At 37.1% G+C, this 26934-nt stretch overlaps 1 protein-coding gene across 7 annotated transcripts in view; it reads left to right on the forward strand.

Moving 5' to 3' along the window:
• Positions 1-26934, forward strand: part of ATP2C1 (ATPase secretory pathway Ca2+ transporting 1) — a 158541-nt gene that overhangs the window by 35646 nt on the left and 95961 nt on the right. For 2 of the 7 annotated variants that reach the window (XM_010380351.2, XM_010380358.2), the window contains exon 1: positions 146-484. The exons of 2 other annotated variants lie outside the window; for them this stretch is intronic. Coding sequence is in view for 3 of the 5 variants with exons in the window: in XM_010380337.2 (XP_010378639.1) it covers positions 924-929 (6 nt within the window). In the remaining 2 variants the exon portion in view is untranslated. Of the gene's footprint in view, positions 1-114; positions 485-746; positions 930-26934 lie in introns of those variants that run through there. 3 more of the 7 variants (XM_010380337.2, XM_030933688.1, XM_010380344.2) reach the window with 3 other exon arrangements.

A 26934-nucleotide genomic window follows, 5' to 3' on the forward strand; every position in this document is an offset into this window, starting at 1 on the left:
GACCTCCTACCGGACGGATCCAAACACAAACATTGTCCATTCCAGGCCGAAGACTCGGCCTTCACTTCACTTCCGCCTTCCCCGCCCGTGAGCACCAATACGCCTGCGCGCACCTCTCGCAGCGGAAGTAGTAGCGACAAAGCTCGCTGCGCGGCGGGCCCAGGAGTGCGGGGCGCGACTGGGCGGCCGTCGGCGGGGAGGGGCGGAGCGCAGGAGTCGGAGGCGGGAGCAGACCAGCACGGCCTCGCGGAGCCGGCTCGGCGGACCGTGACGGGTCCCCTCACCTCGTCTCCTTTCCCCTCCCCGCCCATCCTCTCTCCCTCCCTTCCTCCCTCCCGCTCGCTTCTTCTCACGCTCGGAGCAGGCTTCCGCCTCGCACCGCTGCCCCGCGAGCAGCTCCTCTTCTCTCGAGGCGCGCGGGGCGCCCCCGCGAGCCCCGCGGCTGAGACCCCGCAGCCTGGAGGAGGGCTGTGTGGGGCTTTGGGTGGGTACCAGTATTACCTCCTGCCCCCATTTCTAGAAAGTTCCAGGTTCTGAAGGAAGGGGAGGTTCAGGGATCCCCTGGCTGGGGGGGCATCTCTAGGGCGCCGCCCCACTGGCGTGAGCTGGGGACGTTGCGGGCACACGATGGGGCGGGTGCGGGATCTTGGCGCTGGGCGGAGGGGCTCCCGAGATAGCGGCTGGGCGGGGAACTCCTTCCTCATCCTCTCTCTCGTCAGCGCCGCTTCTCTTGGTTTCTCTTGCAGATGCTGCTGCTAGGGGTGGTGGGAGCAGCCGTGGGACGCGTGGCCGGGAGCGGGGGTGACAGCCTGGGATTCCGGGGGCTTCTCTTCCTTGTCCTCCTCTTCTCTCTATTCCCAGTGTGGCCGTGGCTGACACTAAAGACTTTGTAGCCATCAACCCGAGTGCAGTTTCGATGGAAAATGAAGGTAAAGGCCCCTGGCCGACCGGTTGCAACGCGGAGTTGAGGGTGTGGTGGTTTGCTTTTAAGTTGACTTTGTTTTTCCACCTTTTTATTTTAGTGAGCTTATTTATTTACTGTGTGTGTGAAGTGTCCAAGGATTTGCTTACTTAGGGTATCCAGCTTTTATTTTGGTAACACGGCATTTGAGAGATTGGGGTTCTGTGGGTGACTGAGCTTGATTCAGCTTTCTTGAGGAATTCCTGCTTTCTTCAGCTTAGGGAATGGGAGGAAAGTTTTCATTTCACATAGCGTCTATGTATGTTTAAATAGCTATTTGAAAGGAATTACCCGAGGGGAAGTAGAAATGGGGGACAAGGGGATGGGCTGCATCTTTGTATATTGGCGTTTCAAGCCTCGATGTGGCAGGATTCATTTATAAGAAAGCAAGCCATGTTTTATTATCTCTAGCACTGGGGGAAAAAGCTCATTGTTTTTCAATTCACACACACACACACACACACACAAAAACAACAAAACAAAAACCTGTGAATTTAATGAAATGTTATGAGGTGAGTGCTTTTCTTAAAGTTCTACCCTATTTCCAAACATCATTTAGGAGGTTGACAGCGGAACCTGTTTGTTCACTGTACACTTTGGACACATTAGATCGTCATTCACATGTTACATGATCCCTTTGGCCTCGTTAAAATATTTAATGCTTTTCCTGCACAACACTGATTATTTTTAAAATTGTTGAACAACTGTGAATAAGTGATTTTTTTTCCCCCTCCTGAAACAACACTTATTCTTTGGACTGACTTCTGACTTGTGCGTGATCTTTTTTTTCTTCTGCCTTTAACCGGGCTGCAAAATACTATAAAAGATACTTAACAAATGACAGGTTTTTCCTCTTCTATAATTTGTTTTAAAAAATCTGTATCTGGTATAAAGGAGCTGCAGTCTTGCTTGCTGGCTGCTTCTAATTTGTTTTTCCATTGTTGAGAATGTAAGCTTGATTGTCTTACTAGGACTAGTAATTTTGAAATGGATGTTTCTTATAGATGCAGTAATCAGTTTTGCTATCTGAGACCTCTGGGCTATGTAGGGAATATGATGAGAGTCATGATTATATTGTCCAATTTTACTCTGGATGGATAATTGGTGGAAGACATTTTCTGAAATACTAAAGTGTATAACTGCAGAGGAGTTATACTGTCTAATTGGGTCTTGAGAAACATTTGAAAGCAGTGATGTTTTTGGTGATAGGAAAATCACTTTTCTGAGTCTTTTTCCTCTCTTTAAGTTTATAGATTTAAGAAAGGCAAATCCATTCTGCACATGAGACAAAGAATGTTAAATGCATTCATATACTTGTTTCTTGGTAGAAACATCTTAAATAACTTCTAAAATTTAATGTATGTTTATGAGCTTGTTTTCAGAATGGTACCCGATTTAAGAGGGTAGCCTAAAGTAGGTGGATTCTTTCATGTTGCTTTTGTTTCTTGATCTCTCAGGAAGAGGAGCATGAGTAATGAAGCCGATTCTCATTATCTACTGAGGTGGGAGGCGGTGGTTGTGAGATAGGAGCATGGTGCCTGCTTGTGTCTGTCTCTGTATTTTGTGGCCAAATATGAATTTTGTGGTTTCATAGTAAAAGATTATACAGTTCTTCAAAACGTGTGGGATTTTCTGTCCTGTTATTCTTGACCATCAGGAGACCATTTTTGTCAGTTTCCTCACTATCATAACATGTTTTTTTAATATATAAACAGTTTGAAGAAGAACCTGTATATAGCCTAGAAATTTTCAAAAGTGATTGACCATATTAAACTACGTAGATTGATACCTGTTCCTTTTTATTCACTCGCCTTTTTGTGGTTCTCATCCTTCCTTGATATGGTGTAGTATTAACAATTTGGAGGTGTGAAACAAAAATGAATTCAAGTCTTGACTAACTTGTCTTGAACCACTTAAAGCTGTGTGATTTTAGGTAAATTACTTCACCTATTTGAGCCGGTATTTCTTCATCTATAAATTGGAATTGATAATCTTTAACTCACAGAGTTGAGAGGATTAAATGAGAAACCCTGTATGAATTCTCTTGTGAGGGAGGAATGATAACGTATAAGAGCTTGAGTTGTGGTGAAACCATGGAAACTGAGTTGAATGCTGGATTCGTTACTTACCGTTTATCTTTGTGCATATTAAAGTTTTCTGTGCTTCCCTTTCTTCATAAAATAAAGATAATGATAGAACCTACCTTATGAGGTTGTTGTAAACATTTCAAACAGTATCTGGCACATAGTAAGTGCTCAGTAAATGTTAATTATAAATAGCCTAGTTGAATGTTTGATACATACTAATAGGCCACCTGGCTTTAATATTGCATAACAGCTGAATGTTGGAAGGGGGAACAGTTGTGGCCAAAATACTCTGTATGAAGTTGTCATTGTTAGTTGAGGGTTGAGTGGAGTTAGGTAAGGAATTTTCTATGGCATTAGTGCTTTTAAGCCTACAGAAAAAGTTAGGGCTCTAGCAAGAAGCCAGGGTCCGGTATAGAAAGAGACAGGTTTGGGTTTGAAGCCTGACAGGTAATGTTTTCCTCCGCTAAAAAATCTGACAAGTTACTTGGCTTCTAAGCTTTCTCAGCCTCTAAGTTTTCTCATCAGTAAATGAGACAATGCCCTCTTGCAAAGTTGGTGTAGGTAATAAATGACGCTGCCAGAGCAATGTTTGACTTACAGTTAACTTGGATGAATTGAGTGATGCTGCTGTTCCCTAGTAACAGAATCCTCCAGTAGGTATGCAGGTAAGTTATATTTGTAGGTGTGAACAGTGTGGAATTGATAGTGGCTCCCTAGAGCATCAGCATGAAGGTTCTTAGGTAGCTTACAGTGGTGTGGGGAGGAAATGGTTTCATCCATGTGTCAGTTCCTTCAGCAATGGTGGTATTTTCTTTGGCACTTCAGTTTCGATTCTTCTGGACCTTTTCCCCAGGGCCCATTTAAACTTTCTCAGCAAAGCTTGACCAATTTTTAGCTGTAGACTTCAGGATGTTTCATGAACACTTTCTGCTTGTCACTAGGAACATTTAAAATGTTAATTTCCTGGAATTTTTGGACTACTTAACATTCAGTCGTGAGTTAGGATTTTATCCAGACCCTTTGGAATTTCTTTTTACATGTTTATCACAAATCTAAACAGATACCACTTAGGAATCTTGAGATGCACAAGTAAACAGCTCTTACCTGATTTTTAAAAATTAATTGCATGTTTAAAGTGATAGCTTACTAGAAAAGATATTTCTAGCTGGAGAAGCTTGCAAATTAGTTTTTCCTTTCTAGTAATGGATTTATTTTTTGGAATAAATTTGGCCTTTCCCATAGAAAATTCAGTGTGACTTTAATACACGTGAAACTTTAATATAGCCTTAAATGTTTGACTAGTGAATAGAAATGTAATAGTCTTCAGGATTTCAGGATGTGGTTAATTTAAGATTATAGACAGAGCTAATAGGTGTAGAGAACAATCCCTCAATCTTTTTCGTTTGAAAATGGATGTATTTACACTTTACTTTTAAAAGCAGTTTCTTAATTCAAGTTCAAATTGTTAATCATCTAGGAATGTCTCAAGAAAAGATTGTGCTACTATAGTTGGAGAAGCTATAGGGAAAAAGGGATGAGAAGCCACCTTAATTTGATTCCTTTAACTGAAAATAGGAAACCAGGTTATAAAAATATTTTATATCTTTGGGTGTGGGAAATATAGTTTATGTTGTTTGCAGTTTTGTTCATAAAATGATACTCTTAATTAGTACTTTGAAAAAGAGTTGAAACTAGAAGAGACTGTATGTATGACAACATTTTATAAACCGTAGTAATTTAAGCCAGAGGATGCTGTAGAGAGTACTTGTATGCAGTAGCCTTCTGACAGTTGGATTCCAAATACTTGATTTGTCTTCATATTTTTGTCATTCATTTAAAGTCGGCAGAATTCAGGTCTGTTAACCCAAAGCATTATGAAACAAAATAGTTTCCTAGGGAACACACCCCTAGGGGCCCAGGACTGATTTTGGAGATCTTAGTTAGCCATGTTCTGTTTTACAAGGTTAAATTTTGTTTTAAAGGTGCCAAGAACACTGTGGTTTGATGGTAAAGTTAGCATGAATTTTAGATTACATTGTTGTTACATGTAGCATCTTAAAATATCTTAAGGATCAGTTCACGAGGTCCCCTCACATTTACTTTGTTAAAACAGAAATTCTTTTTAATAATGGTTTCAGGCATTAGTTATGACAACGTTATCTTTATGCTTTTCATGTAGACAAATGTTGGTAAAAGGCAGTAAAGAGTGTATTCTGAGGTTAATGCCGTCATTTCATAAAAGAAAGGATTTCTCAAAGAAGACTAAATTGATAATTTCCTCTTGGATGTGTATAACTGCTACTTGTATGTATTTGTTAATACAGTTGACCCTTGAACAATGTGGGGGTTGGGGTGCTGACCCACCATGCAGTCGAAAATCTGCACGTAACTTTTAAATCTCTGAAAACTACTCCTAATAGTCTCTGCTGTTGCCTGGAAGCCTTACTGATAACATAAATAGTCGATTAACACATATTTTGTATGTTATATGTATTATATACTGTATTCTTGCAATAAAGTAGAGAAAAAAAACTTACCAAGAAAATTATAAGGAGGAGAAAATGTATTTATAATTCATTAAGTAGACGTGGATCACTATAAAGGTCTTCATCCTCATTGTCTTCATGTTGAGTAGGCTGAAGAAAAGGAGGGGTTGGTCTTGCTGTCTGGGGTGACAGAAGCAAATCTGAGTATAAGTAGACCTTTACGGTTGAAACTCATGTTGTTAAAGAGTCAACTGTGTATCTTCTGTCTTCAGGCTTTAGGTTGCTACAGACAAAGGTATAAATTGTAGAATTACAAATAAATTAAACCAATTGTGTTAATTTAGATTAGACTAAACTTGTGATGTGTTTAGAAAAAGTTTGAATGTTGAAAAGCTGTCCTAGGTTATAGACAGAAGACAGTAATAGTTGGGGTCAGAAGCATTATCTTAAGATGGCTGTAACTGGGTGTCTAATTCAATTTCTATCTCTGCTTTTTAAATTCTGCTATAGGTATTAGAGAATGTGTGAATTGAAATTATTTAATATACCTGTTTGTTATAATTGCTTTCTTAAGTAAAGGCCTTTTGGTTTGACATTGGGTCATTTCATAAACGTGCCGACCTAAAATAGTGTCCCTTAGAAGGAAATGCATTAATTTAGTATGACATCCTTTTTTTTTCTTTGTGTGTGTGTGTGTGTGTGTGTGTGTGTGTGTGTGTATGTTTTTTTTTGTTGTTGTTGAGATGGAATCTCACTCTGTAACCTAGGCTGGAACACAGTAGCATCATTATAGCTCTTCAAAGCTCCAAACCCCTGACTAATGTGATCTTCCTGCCTCAGCCTCCTGAGTAGCTGGGATTATAAGCGCACATCACTATACCCAGCTAATTTCTTAATTTTTTGTAAAGACGAGGTCTTGATTTATTGCCCAGGCTGGTCTTAAACTCCTGGACTCAAGTAGTCTTATTGCCTTGGCCTCCCAAATTGTTGGAATTACAGGCATGAGCCACCATGCCCAACTGTAGAATAACATTCTTTATTCTTTTAGAAAGCTTTGAGATATTGATGCATCCTTATAGAAATTACTTCCGTTTATTTATTTATTTAAAACAGCTTGATAAAGTTGGAAAAAGCAGGACCCTAAGTAATAAGTATATTTGCCATCAGCCCTTTATAGGAAAACTCAGAAATAATAAGTGGAAGTATTTAGGAAGTCACTCATCAGACTTTTTTTTGAACATGTAAATGTGTTTTTTTGAAAATTTAAACATGCAGAGTAAAAATTAAAAGTTTTGGTTAAGTTGTGCATTTCAGAAATTTGTCTTGATTATGGTGTTTGGAAGTTAAAAAGGATAGAGCATTAGTACATTAGTACATAAACATTCTGTTATTCTCTGCCTAAGGGCAAGATCCAACTTTGAACCGGGTCCTGGATTTCCTCTCATCTTAAATAGGAGTCTTTTTCATTTGTAGTATAAATAAATTAGCCTTTTGATGCTGTGATTTTATTTGTATATATTATATATGAGATTTATATCTCTCTTTGTATGCAGGCATTTCACTAGATTTTGTTTGGCCATCTATTTTAGTGTTTCCCCAGCAGCATGTTTGCTTTACCTGCCTTCATCTAGGTTTCTACATCAGCAGGGGTGGAAATATTAGTTGGTTTAATTAAGCTTTCTTTGGGAGTTGCACCTTACTTGCTCTGTTGAGTGTCAGTTCTACCTTCTTTTGAAGCAGGCAAAAGCAGTTCAAGGCACAAATGCCAGAAATAGCATGCAAATCACTTTGTAATGGCATGCAAACTAATTTCTGCTGTGTCCTTTTCTTAATGCTTGTGAGGGTTACTATTATGAAACTACTATCAGATGAGAAATTCCAGCATCCCTCCCCACCCCAGAGAAAGATGTGGTCATTGTGGACTGCTCTGAAGTCTGCCAGCCCTCTATCCTAAAAGTTGGTAGATCAGTTGTTATATCTTGATATGTACCCCTAATTCATATGAGGGACCAAGAGATTAGTTACTCCTGATATCTCCTGTTAGAAGATACAGGGAGTTTGGTTTGTATCTATATTAGAGTGATGGGAATGAAGGGTAGGGATGGATGACGGAGATATTTTACTCCTAAGAAAAATCAGCAGGACTTGGACAGTGACTAGATACAGAGAATTAAGGGAATAGTTGAATCAGACATGACTGCAAGATATCATTTAGGTCAGTGAGGGTGCCATTGATTGTGGTTGAAGGAGTGAGCGGATTGAGGGGCTGGCTGAAGGGAGTATGTAGGTCAGACTGTCATGGTGTGAGGCTCATATGGCTATGCCTGGAGAGAGGTTTTAAATCAAGTACCAGGTTTCAAAGTGAGCTCTTGAAGGCAGAGACCTCAGTTTGTCCTTTATTCATCTTGAACAGAGTCTGGGACGTACCTATTGTCACGTACCTATTGAATGAAAATGCTGGCTTCTTCCTTCTAACTAAGTGGTTCTCATCTCGGGATTATTTTGCCCCCAAGGGACATTTGGCAATGTTTAGAGAAATGTTGGGTTGCCACAACCCAAAGAATGCTACTGGCATCCAGTGTGTAGAGACCAGGGATGCTGGTAAGCATGCTACAATCTGTAAGACAGCATCTTCTACCTCCCCCCTGCCACCCCCAAAATTGTCTAGCCCCAGATGTCAGTGGTGCCAAGATTGAGAAACACTATTCTAACAAACGGCAAGAAAGTTGACTCCTCTAAGCCTTGGTTTCCTCGCTTGTAAAGAGATGATGACTACTTCAGGTTTGTTAGAATTAGACAAGGCAGGGTGTGTACAAGGGCCTGGCATGTAAGAGCCACTCAGCAAATGCTAATTTCCCTTACCTTACTTGTTGAATAGATTTAGGGGAGTTACTTTTGGTCTTTTAATTGCTAATTTCAAAGCTACACACACACACACACACACACACACACACACACACACACACACATTTTTTTTTCCTGAGAGGTGAGTGGGATGCCTAGGAAACATAGAGTAGCTTTTATAATCTTAATGCTTTTCTCTTGGTTTTATCAAATTATGATTTTGATTATACTTTGGTTTGGGTTTGTACTATTTCAGGATTCAGTATTTAGTGTTCCCTTAGCAGTAGACAATGAAGTTAAAGCCTTAATATAGATCAATGAAGTTAAGCCCTTAAATTGTACTTTTTAGCCTGTAAATACATTTTATGTATTATTTATTGCTCACAGAACTGTTATTGTTTGGAAGCAATTTTACTATTCTTTGAAATCAAGACCAAAATGTACTGAATTATTTCTCATGGAAAATGGTAGACCTCCTGTGTTCTCTATTGCCTTTTTCCTTTTTATCCATTTATGATTCTAAGTAGACCCCTCCCTGAAGTCCAGAACTCTTCCTTAGATTTCCTTTTTAGGGTCTTCATTAGGTGGCTTTCTTTTGCTTGTCCTTAGGTACCTTTTTACTTTATTTTGTACGGTGCTGAATGTTCCCTCCAATTTTTTCGGTGATGTTAGGGACAGGACCACCTACATTTTCATCTCTAATACCATTTCCTTAGTGATCTGTTCCAGTCATAGCCTCAGTGTTTAAAGTCTCCTTACATGTACATAGTTGTGTGGCATTCTCATTTTTAGGGAGTCACTGGAATTTTTTGCTATTTCTTTCCTTTGAGGAAAAAAACCAGTTTACTCTTACTATACGTTATTTTCTCCATCTATAGAATGGAATTACTGTAGGTAAAAGTCCTTGAGGTTCGGTAAACTATGTATTGGACTTAATAATGTACATTTTATTAATTGCAGATGGAATTTAGAAATAACATGCTTGTTTTTCATCTTAAACTAAGATTATTTAAATATTCCATTCATTAATTAGTTGTTTAGAAAAATTAGCTTTTGAGGAACACTATTTAAAAATGGAAAATAATAATAGAGTACATTTTGTGACAGCAAATAAATTATTGTTTAACTTAACCCTATAGGATTCAAAGTTGGTAGCTTTAAATGATGTTGAATTGTATTTGACCATCAACTGCTTTTACAGGCTTATGTGGCTCCCCATTGTACCTGTAGTTATTTAGGTCTGGAAGCACAGGGTGTTCAGAATGCCACCATAATGTCTTTTCATAAAGGTTTTGTTTGTCATAGCCTGTAAAATTAAGTTCACCAATTAGCTGCTTTATGAAATGAATGTCATTGGTCATGGTGGGGGAGGTATTAGGAGAAGGTATAAGGGAGTCTAAAAAAACTTTCTTTCTCTCCCTCCTTCACTTCTTTCCTTCTGCCTCTTCCTCCTCCTTTCCCTTCACTCCCCTCCCCTCCCCTCCCCTCCCCTCCCTCCCTTCCCCTCCCTTCCCCTCCCTCTGTCGTCTTTATTGCTAATAAAATAATTGTTGCTCACTGAAGGCTTTAAAAAACACTAGTTGCATGCTTAATATAGGATGGCAACAAAATGGACTGGTTTAAAAAATATGTGAATGGTATGATACCCCTTTCCCCCACCCTTGTACTGGAATTCTTTCAAACCTAGAATAATTTATATAAACGGATGTATCAGTAGATGGAGTATTATGCCCACTTTTTAATTTAATGATCAAAAAATGCCAAATTCTTTCCAGAGTGGTAGTATAATTCAGGTGTAGTTAACTGCTCGATGTAAATTCAATTATAGTAGAAAGATTTACTTTCCTTTGAGAGGTTTTTCTAAAATCTTCTAAAATTATGTTGATTTTTAAAATTTGAAATAACTTTAGACTTACATAAAAGGTATAAAAATAGTACAAAGAGGTCCTGGATATCCTTTGCCCAGTTATTTCTCCTAATGTTAACATCCTATATAACCATAGTATAATTATTAAAACCAGGACATTCACATTTATAAACTATCCTTTTTCTAGTTCAGGATCCAATTTGGGATCCTACCTTGCATTTAGTTATCATCATCTTAGTCTCCTCCCATCTGTTAAGCTTTTCAGTTTTTTTTTCCTCCTATCTTTTATATGTTACTGACACTTTTGCAGAGTACTGTTAATTATTTTTTAGAGTGTTTCTCAATTTGGGGTTGTCAGATCTTTACCCATGATTAGCATGTCTTATGATGGGTAAAGTTAATGTGATTACTTCATTAAGGCTGTGTCTGCCAGATTTCTTCATTGTAAAGTTACTGTTTTTGCCTTTGTAATTAATAATAAATGTTCTTTTTAACCTTGTATTTGTATAATAATTAGTAATTCCTTTGTAATTAATACCTTCCTCTAGTGGGGAGGTACTGCAAATATCCTGTGTCCCATCATACTTTTCATGGGCCAGTTTTGCAATATCCTGTGTTCTATCATACTGTACATGGGCCAGTTTTGCAATCTGTCAATGCTTCTTACTGGCAACACTTATTACTGCTTTGGTCTTTGCTTAATGGTGAGTTTTCTATTTCACTCATTCTTACTATATTTGGAATTCTACAATTAAGGAAGTAATGTCCCCTTTCCTTTATTTATTAATTATCCAATTAATTTATTTACATGACTTTGTGGATATTTTACTTTATGGGTTAAAATCCAGTATTTGTTGCTCAAGTCATTCTCGCTTTGGTTATTGAGGGCACTTGAAAATTTGTTCCTGTGTCCTTTCTACAATACCCTCTCTGATTTTGTGAGCACTGATTTACTTTCTGATATCACATGATATTCTGAGTGTATCTTGTATTTTTCCTGCTTGCACCAGCCATGGAATCAACCATTTTTCCAGGGAGCTGAGTTCGTTTTACTAGATAATGATATCTAGAAACCAAGATCTGGGTGCCGATTGTGCTCCTTGCTACTGGGTGTCATTGCTTCTAGGCTCTCTTAGTAGATAGAACTAGCAGTGTATATGTTTAGTAACATGTATGAACACATATATTTTTATTTCCTTATCCATGAAAGTATATAAATTAAAAACTGCCAGTGATGCTTCCAGTTCTGTTCTCCCACCATAGGGTCCATTTTGGTCTTTTTTCCTCTTCAGGCCTTTTCTCTTTCCTTGTTACTTCCTTATCCAAAGGTGAGAAACTGTTCTCAGCCACAGTATATTGACTTACTTGTTTCATCGGAGTACACACAAACAAAAGTAGTTTTAGAATTACTAACCTAGTCATTCCCTGGTGAGAAACACAGTTTTAAACTAGAGTACAATATTTGTCTTTAACTTTATAGTGTATAGGCAAATTCTGTTTTCAGAAGTTACTTGGGTTGTTTTCATCCCTGCCTAAGGGTTAGTCATTTGTAATAAAATTAGGTTCACTTGTTATTGTTTATATGCTGTTTTAAGTTCCTCCTACATCCTGTTTCATCATAGCACAGTATCCCTCCCCCATTTATTTATGATAAAGATGTGTTCTTAAAAGGACTGGGTTTGCTTAAGGTTGGGTACAGCTGTAATTGCTTTGCAGGATAGCAGTTAAAGGACATGTGCTTTGGCAATCATTCTCTTGGGCTTGCTTGCCTGATTCCTCAGTTACAGCTCTGATTTCTACATCGCTTACATTTAGGAATTGGTATCAGCTGTGGCCCCATAACTGTCAGTGCTTGAAATCATGCCCATTGACTAAATCTTATTTGTTCTGGATGCACAATTTTAGACCCAGAGCCACCTACAGTATTAATGCTAATTCTTTTAAAGCTGAGGTAAATCATGAATTAAATTATTTTGTAAACCCTGTCCTTTACTGGGTTTTTCTTTTTCAAGATAGAATCACTTACCACAAAATTTATCAGTTTAAAATATATAATTCAGTGGTTTTTAGTATAGTCACAAAATGGTATATTGATATAATTCCAGAACATTTTTATCACCCCAAAAAGAAACCTCTTACCCATTAGCAGTCACTTCCCATTCTCCCCTTTTGCCAGCCCCTGGTAACCACTAATGTACTTTGTCTTTATGGATTTGCCTGTTTTGGGCATTTCATGTAAATGGAATCATACAGTATGTGACTTTTTATGTCTTCCTCTAGCACGTGTTAGTACTTCATTTCTTTTTGTGATGGAATAATATTCTATTGTATGGATATACACACTTTGTTTATCAGTTTCTACTTTTTGTCAAAAAATAACACTATTGTGAGTATTCATGTTTTTGTGTGAACATGAATGGGGTTTTTGTGTGAACATGTTTTTGTGTGAAGATGTTTTCAGTTTTTTCAGGTGTATACTTAGGAGTAGAAGTGCTGGGTCATGGTAATTCTATCTTTAATTTATTGAGTAACTGCCATAGTGGTTGAACCATTTTTTCATTCCCAGTAGCAGTATATGAGGATTCCATTTGATTAATTTCTCCACATCCTCTTCAACACTTTGCTGTTTTTTTTTTTTTTTTCATTGCATCCTAGGGGGTGTGAAGTGGTTTCACATTGTAGTTTTGATTTGCGTTTCCCAAATGACTAATGATGTCATTATGCATGGATTTTCATGCGAAAGAATGAAGGTGGGCTCTTATCTCACAGCATACACAAAAATCATTTCTGCACTCTGACTTCTAATCTGTTGGTTTATAAGTCTTTGCTGATCCAAGTATCACAATGTTTTGATTACTGTAGATTTTGTGATTAGTTAGTTTTGAAACTAGGAAGTGTGATGTGCTTATTGGTTATTTGTATATCTTTGGAGAAATGTCTGTTCAAATCTTTTGACCATTATGTAATTTGGTTATTTACTTTTTTATTGTTGAGTTGTAAGAGTTCTTTACATATATATGTGTGTGTATACACACACACACATATTTATTCTGGATACTGGGTAGGAATATATTCTATACTTGTACGAGTATACAGAGACGTTTACCTAAGAGTGTTCACTGCAGCAATGTTTATAAGATAATTTTCAGAGATATGGTTTGTAAATATTTCTCCCATTCTGTGGATTGCCTGTTCACTTTCTGAATGGTGTCCTCTACATCAGAAACTTTTAAAATTGTGATGAAGTCCGATTTATATATGTTTTTCTTTTATTGTTTGTGCTTTATATATCTAGGAAACCATTGCCTGGTTCAATGTGATGAAGATTATAAGAATTTTATAGTTTAACTCTCACGCTTCATCCATTTTGAGTTCATTTTTGCATATGATGTGACATAAGGGCCCACCTTCATTCTTTTGCATGGAATATCCAATTATCCCAATACTATTTGTTAAAAAGACTATTCTTTCTCCATTGAATGTCTTGGCACCCTTGTCAAAAATCTATTGACCATAAAGTATGGGTTTATTTCTAGACTCTCTATTGTGTTGGTTTATATATCTTCGCTGATGTAAGTACATAATGTTTTGGTTACTCTAGGTTTTGTAGTAAGTTAATTTTGAAACTGGAAGTGTGAGACCTTTAACAGTGTTTGTCTTTCTTTCTCTCTCTTTTTTTTTTTTTCAGATTGTTTTGTTTATTCTGGGTCCCTTGCATTTCCATATGAATTTTAGAATCAGTTTGTCCATTTCTGTTAAAAAGGCAGTTGGAATTTTCATAAGTATTGCCTTGAATTGTCCTTTACTTTGAGAATATAATATTCTTACATAGGTACAAACATAAGACTTTTTGAGTACTGTGTTTGGGTGTGACCTTATTCTAGGTAACAAGCATTTCACAGAAATAGAAGGCCAAAAGATACATGAAAAGACGTTCAACCTCAGTCATGGAGAAATGCAAATTAAAAACAAAATTATAATTTTTCACTTGTCAGATTGGCGAAGATTAGAGTGTAGTGATGACTAGTCTTGGCTAAATTGTGGAGAAAATAGAAGTTTCTGAGTTTGAAGATTTTGACACAGTCCCTTTGGAGATCAGTAGCGGTAGCTATCAGAATAAAAAATATGCACAACCAAAAGTTTCACTTTCAGGAATGTATTCTGTACCTGTACTTGCACAAACATGTCAAGAAGTTTGTACAGGATGTTTACGGCAGCAACATTTGTCATAGCAAAAGACAGGAGTCAGCCTAAATGTCATCAAGAGGACTAGTTAAAATTGAAGTACTACATATAATGAAATGCCCTGTGAGCCATTAAAAAGAATGGGGCAGGTTAGTTATATAAGGTGACATAGAGTCCAAGATGTATTGAATGACAAAATTTGCTATTGTGTGGTTCTATTAGTAATTGAAAAAAAAAAAAAAAAAAAAAACAACCAGAAATACTTATATACACCCCTGTATAGAAAGCGGCTGGCAGTATACACAGAAATAGTTAACAGAGGTTACTTCTGGGCAGTAGGACTGGAAATCTCATTAAATCCTTTCTCATTACTTGACTTTTTTTAAAACAATGAGCAGGTTTTTGTTTTCTGAAAAATCATTAAGAATGACTTAGTAGTGTAAGTAAAGTTAGAATTAATACTACTCTTTAGGAATAAGATATTTGTTTTTGTTTTTTTCAGTTTGATTGTTTTGTAGTAATCTCTGTTGGTCTCCAGAGCAGTTTGATTGTTTTGTATGTAATCTCTGTTGGTCTCCAGAGGTAAATTCATTTTATTGTGATTTTTATTGCTATATGGAAAATGGATTGCAATTAGTTCTTGGGTACAAATATTTAATAGCATTTAGAACCACATTTTTCATTTCTATGTATTGTAAGTATGGGAGAAAAATATGATTTTTAAGAGTTGTGATTGTGCTAGTTTTTAATTCATCAAATGAAGAATATTTAAGAATATTTACTTCTTTAAGTACAAATAATATTTAAGAGTACTTAAGCGCATTGAAGCCTGATTATGCCACTGTTCTTTGGGTTCATGCTCTGGAACTTAAGGTTCAGTGAAGAAGGTAACCGTTTCACATTATCTCCCTTAACAGAGGTTAATGATACATTTTCAGAAATCTTAGTACCACAGGCGGTAAGGAGGCAGTGAGATCCCTCTGCATTTTGCTAGACCATTCCTAGAATTTTTAAGGTAAGGGGACCAGCTTCCCACCCCATTCAAAAATGGCACCAACATCTCTCCTAGAAACTTTATGGTGATTGGAAACTTATCTGTTGATGCTCTGTCTTTAGGGAGAATGTCATGTTTCATGTAACATATCTTAAAATATTTGAAGGTGCCTGTCATATCTTTTATTTATTTAGAAATCTTTATTGAAATCCAATTAATTGTCAGGTACTGCCCTTCATACTTCTCTAGACCGAATATTCCTAATTCCTTCCACTGATCATCTTAAGACCTCATTTCCAGAAATGTCACCATAGTATGCCATGCTTAGTAGCAGGCTCTAATGATGCCCTAAATTGAATATAGACTTCTCAAGGTGTGTTTGGATTGTTGTAAAATATTCTAGACTTGACTTCGTTGGACTAAAAAGCTGTCTTTCTCATAATGCTGTTTAGGGTAATGTTTACCTTTTTAGCAATAGGTTTACACTGAGAATGCTTTTACAGCTCTTTAAATGATGTATGAGGTCAACTTAACCCATGTGTTTGTCTGAATTATTACTGTGGAACCTTAGCATCTGGTATGTTAGTAGTTGGTTTTTCAGTATAATAGTAGGTTTTATATATAATATATATTTATATTTATTGTCAATAGAGTTAGGGTCTCACTATGTTGCCCAGGTTGGTCTTGAACTCCTGGGTGCAAGTGATCCTGCTGTCTTGGCCTCTTAAAGTGCTGGGATTACAGGCATGACCCACGGCACCCAGCCAGTAGTAGGTTTTTACATTTATCTCTAATAAGTATACGTATGCTTTTGTAAATGTTGACATGGTGGTGTTTTGCCTCTTCTCGTTGATTCTGCCTGATAATCACTTGTTAGAATTTTGTTTTGATTATGAGGCAAGGTGGCTATCCCTCTCCAGCCTTGAGTTAATGTCATCTTGGATAAGTATGCTATTCAGTATTTACCTGAGTTGTTGATAAAATATTAACGGAATAGAGCCTTGTGTCATACCTGGTGGTACTGAGTAATACTACTGGCTCACCTATCAGAAATTATGTAGTTTGCCTGTGTATTTTCATGTGACAGTGTTTGTAAAATGTCTTGTTGGCATCAGAAGACTGTACAGCCTTATTCTACTTAAGACATAACTGTTTTTAAATGATTGTTTTCTCTTTTTTGAAAGTTAAAATCTGCTGTATTTATTTAAGATTTTTTGGTGTGTGTATGGGGGAAGAGGGGAGGTGGAAGGATGAAAAGATTCTTTGCACGAAGGTTGCTTTTGGCTAAAAAGAAGCTGTCTTCTTAGATCTTAAATCTAGTCTCACTGTACTAAAATTAGTTCTCTAAACTGGATTTACTTTGAAATTTTTGGATTACGTGACTAATTTAAATATTGTACAATAGTTAAGAAGGAGGGCTTTTGGAGTTACACAATGGTTCACTTACTGGCCATATCACTTACTAGTTTTGTTAGTTTCTTTTTATGTTGGGCACATTACTTCTTTAATCTTCAATTTCCCTATGTAAAAAAATAGTAAAAATAATGCCCCCTTCAGAGCGTTTTCCGAGGATTAAATGAAGTATTAGAAAGAAAGCACTCAGCATCAACACTGGTACTTAGCAGCTTAAAGGGCAAGCCTGCTCTTTCCCTCCTCCTCCTTATACTCTTCTTCCTATTGTGTTTCCTCCAACTGCTACTGTGATAACATATAAATGACTAAATGTGAAATCAGTAGAGTTTTAGACTTTTTTTTAAACTCAAAGCTTCGAAATAAAAACACCCTATTTCTTGCAGATCCTTTAAGGATAAATAGTTGATCTTTTAAAATGAAAGTGCCCTGTGAAAGTTTCATAACTAGACATTTTTGTTCTTCAGTTTAAGGCTTAAGCCATATAGGGTTTTTTGTTTGTTTGTTTGTTTGTTTTAACTAGTCAAGTGCATTTCAGTGAGAAGGGGGAAAGAGTAGAATAAGGCGTAGGATCTGTAACTAACTGTGAACAATCAGTTGAGGTAACTCAACTACCTTCAGACCAGCCAAGCCCTATAGTTTCATAAGGAAAAATTCATTTCAGATTACTAACTCATGTTGAATTACTTTTGGCTACTTTGTGTTCAGCAATACAATTTTGGGGTGTCTTTGTCTTTTTTAGGGGGCAAGGAAATGGGGTCTTGGTATTTTGCCCAGGTTGGGCACAAGGTAAAATTCATTCAGGTTACTAACTCATGTTGAATTACTTTTGGCTACTTTGTGTTCAGTAATACAATTTTGGGGTGTCTTTGTCTTTTTGGGGGGCAAGGAAATGGGGTCTTGGTATTTTGCCCAGGTTGGGCTTGAACTCTTGATCCTCTGCTTTAGCCTCCTAAGTAGAGGGTGTCTTTGATTAATGAAAGGATTGGAAGTTGAAGCAAGGAATTAAAAATATAGATATGAATTACTGATATATGTTAGGCAAGTAGTTGTGTAGGAGTGACTAACTTGCTTGACTAAGATTTTGATTGCCCATCCCTTTTACGTTCTGCCTCCCTACCCCATAGCATACCTTGAGCACAGAAAACATGGGGAACATGACCAATAGAAGAAGCCCAATTATTTGTGAACAAGTATGAGAACCATCTGGATATTCTGCAGTTGTTATAATACAGAGCAAATAGAGCATTAGCACTTATGGGAAAACAGTAGGATTGTTGAATCTTCTTTGACTTGTTTGTTGCTTTGGATGACAAGAGGGTTCCCTCCTACCTCTTAGTAAAGATTGGGAAAGAAAAAGGTTAATTGTGAACTTACTGGGATTAATTCATTGTTTTTTTTTTTTTTTTTTTTTTTTTTTTTTTCCCTTGAGACAGCGTCTTGCGTTGTTGCTTAGGCTGGAGTGCAATGGTGTGATCTTGGCTCACTGCAACCTCCGCCACCTGGGTTCAAGCGATTCTCCTGCCTCAGCCTTCCAAGTAGCTAGGATTAAAGGTGCCTGCCACTATGCTCAGCTAATTTTTGTATTTTTAGTAGAGACAGGGTTTTACCATGTTGGCCAGGCTGGTCTTGAACTCCTGACCTCAAGTGATGCACCCACCTTGGCCTCCCAAAATGCTGGAATTATAGGTATGAGCCCCTGCGCCCGGCCTAATTCATTCTTAATTATAAGAATGTACAGTTTTTGTTTAGGGATATAGTGTTGGTTGAAAAAATTAGGGAAAAAGTCTGGTTACTTAGTTTTTCATTTATCCTTTTATGTAACAGTTACTGAGTACCAGCTATATGCCAGGCATGGTCAGTGTTGGTTTGTGTGACCTGCAGTTCTTATAGCTATTGAGTTTATAGTGTAGTTGAGGGGAAAAGACATGTCTGGAGGAGCAGTGATAGCTAAGTGATAGGGAACTGGGCGTGAGTAATTGGTTCAGAGTTATCATAAGACATCACAAAAATGCTCATAGAAGGAATGAGGCCTAAAAGCTTAGTGTAGGGTATGGAGTGTGCAGGCTGCACCTGGCTCTTGCCTGCAGAAATGTGCTACAAGCATTTCAGGCCAAGGGACTTGGTGGTAGACCTCCCCTACATATGCCACTTCAGTAGTGTGATTTTAGATTTTATATTTAGCCATTTATATTTAGCCTGAGGCGTTCTGAGTCAGTCCAGATCCACTGTCACTAAATAAATGGGTTATGTATCTTAATAATCGAGGATTCGCCATCCTTATATGTGAAGGGCAGCATTACTGGGACATGTAAAGCAAACTTATTTGTGACAACAGAATATTTAAGTATAGTTAATAAATAGGATTCTTATAGTCTTCTATTTGGTAACATTCCTTTTAGAGATCCTCATGGAGTATGAATGTTTAAAGTGAGGTGGAGGCCAGGCACAGTGGCTCACGCCTGTAATCCTAGCACTTTGGGAGGCTGAGATGGGTGGATTGCCTGAGCTCAGGAGTTTGAGACCAGCCTGGGCAACATGGTGAGACCCCGTCTCTACTGAAATAAAAAAATTAGCCAGGCATGGCGGCGTGTGCCTATAATCCTAGCTATTCAGGAGGCTGAGACAGAAGAATTGCTTCAACCTGGGAGGCAGAGGTTGCAGTGAGCAGAGATCACGCCACTGCACTCCAGCCTGGGCGACAGAACAAGATTCCATCTCAAAAAATAAAAATAAATAAAAAAATAAAGTGAGGTGGAAACTATGATTTCTTTGGAGGATGGGCCCAAAAGGTGATTGATTAGTAGGGTTAAAGATGAAATTTGTGCTTACATTTATATATATATATATATATATATGTATTTTCTTCTTTTTTTCTCTTCAAAGCCATTATATATTGCTGCAGTACCAATTTCTTTTGCCTTAGCGGGGAAACAGCTGGTACCATTGCAGACAGAATTCAAGTTCCCTGATTAATGAAGTGGAGGACTGTTTGAATCTTTAATGTCTTACCTTTATGTTTAACTTGACCCCTCAGTTCTCTTTTGTTATTCTTTTTTTATTCAGCCACTCAACAGCTCAATTTTTCTTTTTCTTTTTTTATTCAGCCTTCAGTTCTCTTTATCTTTTTATTGTCCAAAAACCACACAAATGGTGTTTCCTTGCCCTCTTTTCTACTCAGGTCGAGGATTGGTTTTTCTAAACATAGCTTTTGTAAGTCAATGTGTACTGACTGATTTCACTTCCCTGATTGTATCCTTAAAGCAGCTAAGGTCATTGGTTACCAGAAATGAAGTACACACAAGTCCCTGACTTGTGATGGTTTGACTTAGGATTTTTCAACTTCACAATGGTGTGAAAGCAATAGACATTCAGTAGAAACTGTACTTCCGTTTTTCACTTTCAGTACAGTGTTATTTATTAAATAGTGAGATAGTCAACACTTTATAAAATAGGTTTCATATTAGATTATTTTGCTCAACTTTAGGCTAATGTAAGTGTTCTGAGTGTCTTTAAGATAGGCTGTGCTAAGCTATGATGTTTGCTTCGGTAGGTTAGGTGTATGAAATGCGTCTTTGACTTGTCACTTTCAACTTGTGATGGATTTATTGGGATATTATCCCATTGTAGTTCAGGAGAATAGTGGATTCTATGAAGATAAACTTAACTACCAGGTAAAAGACATTTCTTTTTTTTAAAAAGCAGATTAATAATATGTGAATGCCTTTGAATTTGTTTTATCTAAGTAAGACTTTAGATTTTGTTGTATTATAGATGGTTTGCAATTGTGTTTAACACATAACATTTGGGAATGAATGCCAGAGTATTATTTCTGAATCTTGCTTACATGGTAGTGTGTGCTAAAAATTAAGATGTAACACTTTTGCTTTTATTTTACCTCAACATTTAAAAACACTAGTAAAACTTGGGATCAGGTGAAAACTTTTTTTTTTTTAACTTGCAAAAATATTCTCTTAAAAATATTGTGGTAAAGGGATCTCTCCTCTTAATGAATTTGAAAGTATACATTATTGTTGGCTATAGATACAGTGTTGTACAGCAGCTCCCTGGTGCTTATTCTTCTTGTCTGACTGAAACTTCATGACCCTTGATTAGCTACTCTCCATTTCCCCTTCTCCCAGCCTCTGCTAACCATCATTCCACTCTTTGATTTTTATGAATTTGTATTATTTTAGATACCTCATATAAGTGGAGTTATGCAGTCATTTGTCTTTTTGTGACTGGCTTATTTCACTTAGCCTGGTGTCCCCAAGATTCATCCATGTTGTGACATTTTGTAGAATTTCTCTTTTTTTTTTTTCAAGCTGAGGTTTTATTTAAAGTGTAGAAGAAATGGTTCCCAAAAAATGCTGGCAAATAAAGCAAAAGGATAAGATACAGTGCTCTCTTCCTACGAGTTAGCCAGCCTATCCGAGTACAGGGTAATATATAGTACTTAATGCTGGTAGAATTTTGCAGTAGTTTAGAAAGATTATCTGTGCCTAGATTATGAAGAGATTCTCAGTGTGTGATGCTTGGTTCTGGGTTTACACCTTACTGGGCATGAACAAGAGCCCTGCTCCTTGGCCATAGCCAAATCCCTTGGGTCCACAGTTCTTTGCATAGCACCCTTTACAATAGATTTCACCTTCTTTTTCAGTCAGAGTGTTGATTCAAGACTCTTCCAACACTTTGCCATCGGAAACAGTTTTTGTACCCGGACTTTCCAGCTCCAGTTACCTTCTCAACAGCATGTACGGAATCCCCACATCTGGAACACTTCTCAGAACCTCTGTATTTCTGAGCAAATTTAGAAGTCTTTGGATTTGTTGTAGGCATGTGAGGCTGAACACTCTGGCTTGATGCCCAGCTCTCACCACAGTCAATGTTAAGTGTGCCAGCGCCCTGGCCGTAAACTGTAGCCTTTTGGCCCATGCTTCTTTCCATAGCAGGATTTGCAGTAGATCTCTTCATCCTGAATTGCCACTGTCGTGCTATCTAAATTATTCCTGCAAACCATGCATAGAAAGCAGTATGGGTAGAAGCGCCTGCCGTTACACTGCACCTCTTCTGCGTGGTGAATGGCCCTCCCGCAGACCCCACACTTACTTCCACCTCTCCACGCAGGCATTTTGAGTCGGAGGCAGGAGCACGCATCGCAGGCAGAGATAGCGAGGCTGGGCTGGACGGAGTGTCCAGGGAGTCCGAGATCCCTAGAATTTCTTCGTTTTTTTTTTGTTGAGACAGAGTTTTGCTCTTTTCGCCCAGGCTAGAGTGCAATGGCACGATCTCAACTCACTACAACCTCCGCCTCCCAGGTTCAAGTGATTCTCCTACCTCAGCCTCCGGAGTAGCTGGGATTATAGACACCCACTACCACACCCAGCTAATTTTTGTAGTAGAGAAGGAGTTTCACCATGTTAACCAGGCTGTTGTCGAACTCCTGAACGCAGGTGATCCGCCTGCCTCGGCCTCCCAAAGTGCTGGGATTACAGGCACGAGTCACCATGCCCAGCCTAGAGTTTCTTTTTTAAGGCTACATAGTATTCCATTGGACATATATTCCACATTTTAAAAATCCTTTCATCTGTTGGTGGACATTAGGTTTCTGCACCTATCACTATCACATTGTGAATAGTGTTGTGAACATCGGAGTGGTAATATCCCTTTGAGATCCTGATTTCATTCTTTTGGATAAATACCCAAAAGGGGGACTGCCGGAATATATAGTAGTTCTGTTTTTAAATTTTTGAGGAACCTTCATACTTTTTTCCATAGTGGCTGCACCATTTTGCGTTCCCACCAACAGGATTCCAATTTCTTCACATCCTCACCAACAGTAGTTGTGTTTTGTTTTGTTTTGGTTTTTTGATAATAGTTATCCTTACAGGTGTAAGTTTTGATTTGTGTTGTGGTTTTGATTTGCATTTCCCTAATGGTTAATGATGAGCATGTTTTCATGTGCTTACTGCACATTTGTATATCTTTGGAGAAATGTCTCTTGATGTCCTTAGCACATTTTTAAGTTGAGTTATTTGTGTTTTTTTTTTACTGTTGAATTATAGGAGTTCTTTATATATTTGGAGGCTAGCCCCTTGTCAGATACATGTTTGCAAGTATTTTCTCTCATTCTATAGGTTGCCTTTTTACTCTGTTGATTATTTCTTTTGCTGTGTAGAAGCTTTTTAGTTTGATGTAGTCCCACTGTTTATTTTTGTTTTGGTTGCTTATGCTTTTGGTGTTAAATCCTTGAGATAATTGCTGACACCAGTGTCACGAAGTTTTTCCTCTATGTTTTCTTCTAGGAGTTTTAGTTTCATGTCTTATGTTTATTAAATCATTTTTAGTTGATTTTTGTGTACAGTTTAAGAAAAGGGCCCAGTTTATTTTTTTTTAGATTTTTGCATGTAGATACGAAGTTTTCCTGATGCCATTCCTTTCCTCATTGTATATTCTTGGCATCCTTGTTGACGGTCAGTTGACCATATATGTGTGGCCTTATTTCTAGGATCTCTTTTTGTGTTCTTGTGGCTCTATATGTCTGTCTTTATGCCAGTACCATACTGTTTAGATTATGATAGCTTTGTAATATTAATATATTTTGAAATCAGGATATGATGCCTCCAGCTTTGTTCTTTTACAAGATTGATTTGGCTATTTATGGTCTTTTGTGGTTCCATATGAATTTCACAATTAAATTGTTTTTCTATTTCTATAAAAATACCACTGAAATTTTGATAGCGATTGCACAGAATTTATAGATCACTTTGGATAATATGGACATTTAAAAATATTAAGTCTTAACAATCCATAAACGTAGGTGTTTCTGTTTTTGTGTGTGTCTTGTTTAATTTCATTCATCATTGTTTTGTAGTTTTCAATAAACAAACCTTTTACCTCAGTTTATTCCTAGGTAATTTTTTTTCTATTGTAAATGAGATTGTTTTCCTAATGTTCTTTTCAGATAGCTTGTTAGTGTATAGCAACATTACTGATTTTTGTATGTTGATTTTGTATCCTGCTACTTTACTCAGATTTGTTTATTAGTTCTAACAGTTTCTTAAAAATGGAATCTTGAGAGTTTTCTTTCTTTCTTTTTTTTTTTTTCCAATACAGAGTCTCATACAGTCGCTCAGGCTGGAGTGCAGTGGCACAATCTTGGATCACTGCAACCTCTGCCTCCCAGGTTCAAGTGATTCTCCTGCCTCAGCCTCCCAAGTAGCTGGGATTGTAGGCCCCTGCCACCACGCCTGGCTAACTTTTATATTTTTAGTAGAGATGGGGTTTCACCATGTTGGTCAGGCTGGTCTCGAGCTCCAGACCTCGATTGATCCGTCCACCTCGGCTTCCCAAAGTGCTGGGATTATAGGCATGAGCCACTGTGCCTGGCCCAAAAGGGACAATTTTACTACTTTCTGATTTGGATGTATATTTTTAAAATATATTTTATTAAGCATTTAATTTATTGATTAATTGCTTTGGCTAGGATTTCCAGTACTATGTTGAACTGAAGTAGTGGGAGTGGGCATCCTTGCTTTTTTCCTGATCTTTCAGGAAAAATTTCTGTTTTTTGCTATTGAATATAATGTTGGCTGTGGGCTTTTGATACACAGTTTTTATTATGTTACTTTTTATTCCTAGTTTGTAGAGAGTTTTTATAATGAAAGGGTGTTGATTTTTGTTAGATGCTTTTTCTGCGTCTATTGAGATGATCATGTGATTTTTATCTTTGATTCTGTTAATGTTGTATATCATATTAATACATTTTTTATATGTTGAGTCATCATTGCATCACAGGGATAAATCACACTAAGTCATGGTGTAGGCTGCTTGTAATGAATTGTTGGATTTGGTTTGCTAGTATTTTGAGGGTTTGCATTTATCTTCATCAGGGATATTGGCTTGTTGTTTTCATTTGGAAGTGTTTTACCCTTTTCAATTTTTTGAAAGTGTTTAAGAAGGATTGGGGTTATTCTTTAAATGCTTGGTAGAATTCACCAATGAAGCCATAGGATCTTGGGCTTTCTTGTGTTGAGAGGTTTGTGATTGCCGATTCAGTTTTCATACTAGTTGTAGATCTGTTGAAATTTTATTTTTTAAAATGGTTTAGTCTTGATAGGTTGTATGTTTTTAGGAATTTATCCATTTTTCTAAGTTATCCAGTTTGTTAGTGTATGATTGTTGATAGCCTCTTATGAATCTTTTTGTTTCTGTGGCAGCAGTTGTAATGAGTCTTTTTTCATCTCTGATTTCATTTGAGTTTTATTTTTCTTAGTCTAGCAAAGGGTTTGTGAAGTTCGTTTCTTTTCAAAAAACTAACTCAGTGCTTTTTTCCCCTATTTTATTTATTTCTGCTCTGATCTTTTTTATTTTTTTCTCCTAGCTCTAGACTTGGTTCTTTTTTTTCTGGTTCCTTGAGGTGTAAAGTTAGATCATTTATTTGAGATATTTTTCTTTTTTTCTGGAAACTGAACTTAAATCTTTTTATTTATTTATATATATTTTTTATTTCAGTAGTTTTTGGGGAAAGGTGGTTTTTGGTTACATGGACAAGTTCTTTAGTGGTGATTTCTGAGATTTTGGTGCACCTGTCACCCAAGCAGGGTACACTGTTCCCAATGTGTAGTGTTATCCCTCACCCCCTCCCACTGTTCCACCTGAGTCCCCAAAGTCCATTGTATTATTCTTATGCCTTTGTGTCCTTCATAGTTTAGCTCCCGATTATAAGTAAGAACATATGATATTTGATTTTCCATTCCTGAGTTACATCACTTAGCATAATGGTCTCCAACTCCATACAGGGTGCTGTGAATGCCATTATTGCATTCTTTCATATGACTGAATAGTATTCCATGGTATATATATACCACATTTTCTTTGTCTACTCATTGGTTGATGGACATTTAGGCTGGTTCCATATTTTTGCAGTTGTGAGTTGTACTCCTATAAACATACATTTGCGAGTGTCTTTTTCATACAATGACTTATTTTCTTCTGGGTACTTAGTAGTGGGATTGCTGGATCGAACTGTATTTCCAGTTTTAGTTCTTTAAAGAATATCCATACTGTTTTCCATAGTGGTTACACTAGTTTACATTATCACCAGCAGTGTAAAAGTGTTCCCTTTTCACCACATCCATGCCAACATCTATTTTTTTTATTTTAAATTATGGCCATTCTTGCAGGAGTAAGGTGGTATCTCATTGTGGTTTTGATTTGCATTTCGCTGATAATTAGTGATGTTGAGCATTTAAAAATAATAAATAAATAAATAAATAAATTTATTGGCCATTTGTATATCTTCTTTTGAGAATTGTCTATTCATGTCCTTTGGCCACTTTTTGGTAGGATTTTTTTTTCTTTCTGGTTTGTTTGAATTCCTTGTAGATTTTGGATATTAGTTCTTTGTTGGATGCATAGTTTGTGAATATTTTCTCCCACTCAAGGGTTGTCTGTTTGCTGATCATTTCTTTTGCTCTGCAGAAGATTTTTTAGTTTAATTAGGTCCCATCTGTTTATTTTTTGCTTTTGTTGCATCTGCTTTTATGTTCTTGGTCATGTAGTCTTTACATAAGCCAGTGTCTAGAAGAGTTTTTCTGATGTTATCTTCTAGAGTTTTTATGGTTTTGGATCTTAGATTTAAGTAAGCCTTTAATCTTGAGTTTTTACGTAAGGTGAGAGATGAGAATCTAGTTTCATCCTTCACATGTAATTTGCCAATTATCCCAGCACCATTTGTTGAATAGAGTGCCCTTTCCCCATGTTATGTTTTTGTTTGTTTTGTCAAAGATAAGCTGGCTGTAAGTATTTGGCTTTACTTCTGGGTTCTCTATTCTGTTCCATTTGTCTGTGTACCTATTTTTATACCAGTACCATATTGTTTTGGTAACTATAACCTTCTAATGTAGTTCGAAGTTAGGTAATGTGATGCCTCCAGATTTGTTCTTTTTGCTTAGTCTTGCTTTGGCTGTGTGAGCTCTCTTTTGGTTCTATATGAAATTTAGGATTTTTTGTTTGTTTGTTTGTTTGTTTTTTGGTTCTGTGAAGAATGATGATGGTACTTTGAAGGAAATTGCTTTCAATCTGTGGATTGCATTTGG

Source organism: Rhinopithecus roxellana, chromosome 1 (genome assembly GCF_007565055.1).
Source record: "Rhinopithecus roxellana isolate Shanxi Qingling chromosome 1, ASM756505v1, whole genome shotgun sequence".
Taxonomy (NCBI): Eukaryota; Metazoa; Chordata; class Mammalia; order Primates; family Cercopithecidae; genus Rhinopithecus; species Rhinopithecus roxellana.